Genomic DNA, 5,180 nt, shown 5'->3' with positions numbered 1-5,180 from the left:
GAGCTTCTCTGTCCTGCCCGCTCCTTGCACTGAGAAGGGCGCGGGCCGGGCCGGGCCGGGCCGGGCCGTTAATGCCCCGGCGCTAACGCCAGGCTCGGGGCCGGGGCGCGGCCGCAGCGGCCGTTCCCGCGGGCGGGCGGGGCCCGGAGAAGGGGCGGCGGAGGGGACCCGCCGCCACGGGGAGGGGCGCCCGGCCCCGCCTCCCCCGCGGTGGCCCCGCCCCAACCGGCCCCGCCTCCCCCGCGGTGGCCCCGCCCCCCGGCCGGCCCCGCCCGCCCCCGGCCGGGCCCCGCCTCCCGGCCGCCAGGGGGCGCCGCGGCGCGCAGGCAGCATGGCGCAGCCGCCGCCGTTCGCCGGCCGCTTCCCGCCGCCGCCGTACCGCGCCTTCCCGCCGCCGCCCGCCGCGCCCTTCGCCGCCCGCCCGGGGCCCTTCGCCGCGCCGCCCCCGCCCTTCCTGCCGCCGCCGCTGCCGCCGGCCGGGCCCGGGGCGGGCGCGGGGCCGGGCCCGGGGCCCTTCCCGCCGGGCGGCGGCGGCGGCGGCGGCTTCTACCCGGCGGCGGGCGCGGGGGCGCCGCCGGGGCGCCCGGCAGCGCCGCTCTTCGCGCCGTGGCCCGCGGCGGCGGGCGAGGCGGCGGCGGCGGCGGCGGCGGCGGCGGCGGAGGAGGAGGAGGCGGAGGCGGCGCTGCGGCGGCGCGACGAGCTGTGGCTGTCGCAGTTCCTGGCGCGGCGGCGCCCCGCGGCCCCGCCGCCCGCCGGTAGCGGCAGCGGCAGCGGCTGCGGCAGCGCGGCGGCGGCCGGCCGGGCGGCGGCGGCGGCGCTGGCGCTGGTGGCGCGGCTGGCGGCCGTGTGCGGCGCGCTGCGGCGGCGCGAGGCGCGCGGCGAGGCGGCGGGCTGGGCGGCGGAGCGCGCCGAGGCGGAGGCGGCGCGGCGGGCGCTGCGCGAGGCCGCGCGGCCCCTGCGGCAGCCCGGCTGCGCCGAGGCGCTGCGCGCCAAGGCCGCGAGGGCCCGCAAGAAGCGGCTGCGGCTCCAGCGGAGGAAGCGGGAGGCGCGGGCGGCCGAGGAGGAGCGGGCGGCCCGCGCCGCCGAGCGGGAGGCCGCCATCGACCGGTGGCGGGCGAAGCGCATCCAGGAGGTGGAGGAGAAGAACCGGGTAGGGCCCGGCCCGAGGCGGGCGGGGGCGGGAGCGCCGCCGCGGCCTGGCCGCGCCGCGGCCTCGCGGAGCCCCACGCCGGCGCGGGCCTCGCGTCGCTTGGCGCTCCTCCGCTCCCCTCCTTCCCTTTCCCGCCGCCCTAAAGCGTCTCCCTTTCTTCATAAAACCCCGGGACGGCGGGTCGTTGGCTTCCCTGCTGCGGCTGCGCCGGCAGGACGTCGCGTCGTCTCGCTCGCGCGTCCCTCGCCGTCCTGGACGCGCCGTCCCGCCCCGCGCGGGCCGCTTCGCCCATCCCCGCGCGTTTCTGTCTTCCCCTCGCAGGAGCGGGAGCTCAAAGCCGCCGCCGACAGCGTCCTGTCGGAAGTAAGGAAGAAGCAGGCCGATACGAAGAGGATGGTGGACATCCTCCGCGCTCTGGAGAAGCTGAGGAAGCTGAGGAAGGAGGCTGCTGCGAGGAAAGGTGAATCACGAGACGTTCGTGGAGCTGCCGCGCGAGCCCATGGGGCGTAACGCCGCGTGCGCGCGGGTGTCCTAACCTGCGCCCTGGCGAGCAAGGTGCAGCTTGAGAAAAACGCTCCTTTATTAGCGATTATAGCTACGTTACTGTGCAAAGATAGCTATAAAAGATCTGAATGACGAAGAGAATACGGTGGTTGCGTTCCTTGATTTGCAAGCTCCTTCTTGATGCAGCAGGATCGTTCTTAGCAACGTTAAGCTTACGTTTGTTTGAAATCTTCAAAATCCGCTCTTAGGTCTGGTAAGAAAGCTCCTTCTGAATTTAAAAATTCTGGCTTAATTCTCTTTCTGTTCAGGTGTTTGTCCGCCTCCCTCGGCAGATGAAGCATTTGAAAGTCAAGTGGAGAGTCTGAGAAAGTTACTCAAAAATCGTACAGAGCTATACGAAGCTGAGGAGCGGGCTTTAAGAGTTATGCTGGAGGGAGAACAGGAAGAAGAAAGGAAGAGAGAAATGGAAAAGAAACAGAAGAAGGAAAGGGAAAAACTTCTACAGCAAAAACGTGAAATTGATTCCAAACTGTTCGGGGATCCAGGTATATTCTGCTTGTTTACTGTTTTTATTTTTTCACCTTTTAGGAGCTAAAGTTAAAGTGCAAACATGAATTAGAGGGGAAAGAAATCATCTGCAGGAATAACTTAAGTTCTGAGGAAAAGATAAGATAAAGATAGTGAAAGAGTTTAATTGATTTTAACAAATTATTAAATGCAAGGTAGGAGGAACTGCTAGCTGTTCAGGCTGGTTTCATAATTTTTTGCAAGGAGAGATTGCAGATTAAGCTGAATTTGGAATGAACAGAACAGATAGACTTCAGACACTCAGCAGATGCTTTATTCTGGTGATTCGATATGTGTGGCCTGGGTAATCTGTAAAGATTCAGTATCTGTGTGTTCACCACTTTCAGAGGATGGAGGCAGGAAAAGTTTTACTGCTCTTGGCTTCTCTGTTGCAGTACAGATAATGATGATAATGATGTGCAAAACATGTAAATAATCCTTACTATATTTTATAGGAAAATAGTTCTAAGCTCTAGCTGGGGAATAGCATATGAGTTTACGTGTGTTGAGCTTCTGAGACCTACTAGAATTGGAAGGCTTTTACTGAACAATTTCTACGTGTTTTAACAGATGAATTTCCTCTAGCCCATCTACTGCAGCCCTTCAGAGACTATTACTTACAAGCTGAGCATTCTGTACCAGCTCTAATCCAGATCAGGTAAAAACAAACAAAATATTTTATTATCTGAGATGACAGCTATCATCTGTTGAGATTGTAAAATTAGTCCTTTTAGTTCCTTAACCTCCAAATATAGTTACATCTGATGCATTCTTTTCCTGTTTTTTCAGCTAAGTATACACTGCTTCTAGCTTGATAAAGTTGTACCAGCAGGCTCCACTGTGAGGCAGAGTGCACTTGTGTGTATTGCAATGTATTTCATGTACAATATGCGAGTTTAATTTTTTGCATTTGTTTTGGAGTGTACAATTTATAGTGGATTTGTATGTTGTTTGGTATGAAAAAATACGCATGTGGGTATGTAATAAATCTTATTTACAAAGTTGAATTGGAATGGATAGCCTCTCAAACAACACTCTTTCTGTTAAAGGCATGAATGGGATCAGTACTTGGTGCCAGCTGACCACCCGGAAGGAAGCTGCATCCCTCCAGGATGGGTTCTGCCGAGTCTCCCTACAAATGACGTTTGGGCCACTGCTGTTAGATAACTTACCAATAAATCATTTTAGCATTAGAGTAATCTTCCACTGCAGTTGTGTGTGCGCGAGAGGAAAGAGGGTCCAAAGAAATAGTAATGTCCTTGGGTCTCGTTTCTGATTGTTAAGTGTGTAGCCAGGTACTGGAATTCCTTGAATAAAACTGTTAAACATTTTTTGCCTTCTGAATCTTCAGGGAAATATCTGAACATCACGAAGTTGTTAGACACCTTGTGGTATGGAATTGTAATCCTTCTATGAGTTTTGCTAACGACTTTCAGTCTTAATGAAATAACATTACTGACAAAGTTATTTGTACCAATATTAGCATACTATTTTAGTCGGTTTTATAAGCCTAAATCAAGATCACAAAATCTCCAGGAGGAAAAAAAAATCATTAATAAGAATGGTATTTTGCTTATTTAATGAATCATGTCAAGCATCACTGTCAGTAATTTCTGTATTTTTGTGAGTAGGAAGGAACATATTACAAGTTGAAACAAATCCTTAAAATACAAACAAGACCTTTTTTTGGGGTTTTTTTTTGTTGTTTTTTTTTTAAGGCTTGATTTTTATCAGCTGTTGACATTTTGCTTCTGTGGACTAAAACTGGTACCACAGCATGGAAAAAATTTCCTGTCACGCTGAAATAGGTCAGACAGCCATGTGAATATATAAAAACTTGGTAAATAAGCCTACTTGGAAAAAAAGATAAATAGAAAACTGAAATCTAAGTTACTCTAATTGTTTTTGCCTATATATAATACTATACAATATAATATTTTAAATATGTAAATATGTGTATAATATATGTAATATATAGGCATTTTTGTATGGGGAGATCATTTGTTCTGGATTTTAAAAACGGAACTCTTTTTTTTTTGTAAGGGTTTTTTTTTTTTTTGAACTGAATAAACAGAGAATAGTTGATTTGTTTTGTTTTGTTAGAAGCATCTGTACACCAAGGGAGAAACTTGTAGTACTTGGCGCTGAGCATGACCCATACCATTGGGAGAGCTGCAGGCAAAAGGTTTGTGCAAAGGAACTGTGTCTCGCCGGGCGTCAGAGCGTTCTGATTTCAAAGCCTTCCATGTTCTGGCCAGTTTGCTTAAAATTGAGGGACGGGCCGTATGGTTTGGGGCTTTTTTTTGTCTGTGCAGATAGACTGCAGTGGAATTTTTCCAGAGATGCAGTCATTCTAGCTTAGCCCTGTGGTGTGGGAACAGATCGACTCTTTCCCACTCCTTACCTCTTCGTGTTGCTGCATCGTGTAGCTCACTGAGGAGGAGGCAGCACATGATTGCCTCATCTGAGCTATCAGTTCAACACCCTTAACTTGGCCTTTTGTGATGTTTATAGTTTCTTGGCCAAACCTTTGCATTGATTGCTCGTAGTAAGATCATACTAACTAGTAATTTCTGAAAGAATTAGAATTTGTATGAGAACGCGAAGCGTGCTCCCATGTTGTATTTTGTGGTGTTCATAGGTAGGCAATACAATTTACTGTGAAGTATTTGAAGATGGGGGTCCTGGTTTGCTTGTCTATATGTTCTTCCCATCCCGTTCCCAACACTTTAGCTTTTTAGCAGGCTAAGACGTTCATGACTAGATCAGGTCTTATTTGATGAACAGCAATAGTTCAAATGGTGCAAAAACAATTGCAGAGACAACACTTTGGATGCAGGAAGCTTGGTGACCAGAGGATGCCCTGCTTAAATAGTTAGGCTGCTTATCCTATCAGCATGTCTGATGAGACACGCTAACTAGTTAAGCTACTATAGTCTTAGAACTGCAGAAACGTAAG

General features: G+C 52.2%; 1 protein-coding gene across 1 annotated transcript; it reads left to right on the top strand.

Moving 5' to 3' along the window:
* Positions 1-331: 331 nt before the first annotated feature.
* Positions 332-3,551, top strand: PDCD7 (programmed cell death 7). Its single transcript, XM_062584013.1, has 6 exons — positions 332-403; positions 920-1,150; positions 1,472-1,610; positions 1,963-2,199; positions 2,792-2,879; positions 3,271-3,551. Exons 1-6 carry the CDS (start codon positions 332-334, stop codon positions 3,386-3,388), a joined length of 885 nt encoding a protein of 294 aa, XP_062439997.1. The 3' UTR covers positions 3,389-3,551.
* The last annotated feature ends 1,629 nt before the right edge of the window (positions 3,552-5,180 follow it).

Source organism: Rhea pennata, chromosome 10 (genome assembly GCF_028389875.1).
Source record: "Rhea pennata isolate bPtePen1 chromosome 10, bPtePen1.pri, whole genome shotgun sequence".
In the NCBI taxonomy this organism is placed as follows: Eukaryota; Metazoa; Chordata; class Aves; order Rheiformes; family Rheidae; genus Rhea; species Rhea pennata.
The sequence above is the reverse complement of the archived record's forward strand: the minus strand, read 5'-3'. Positions and strand labels throughout refer to the sequence as shown.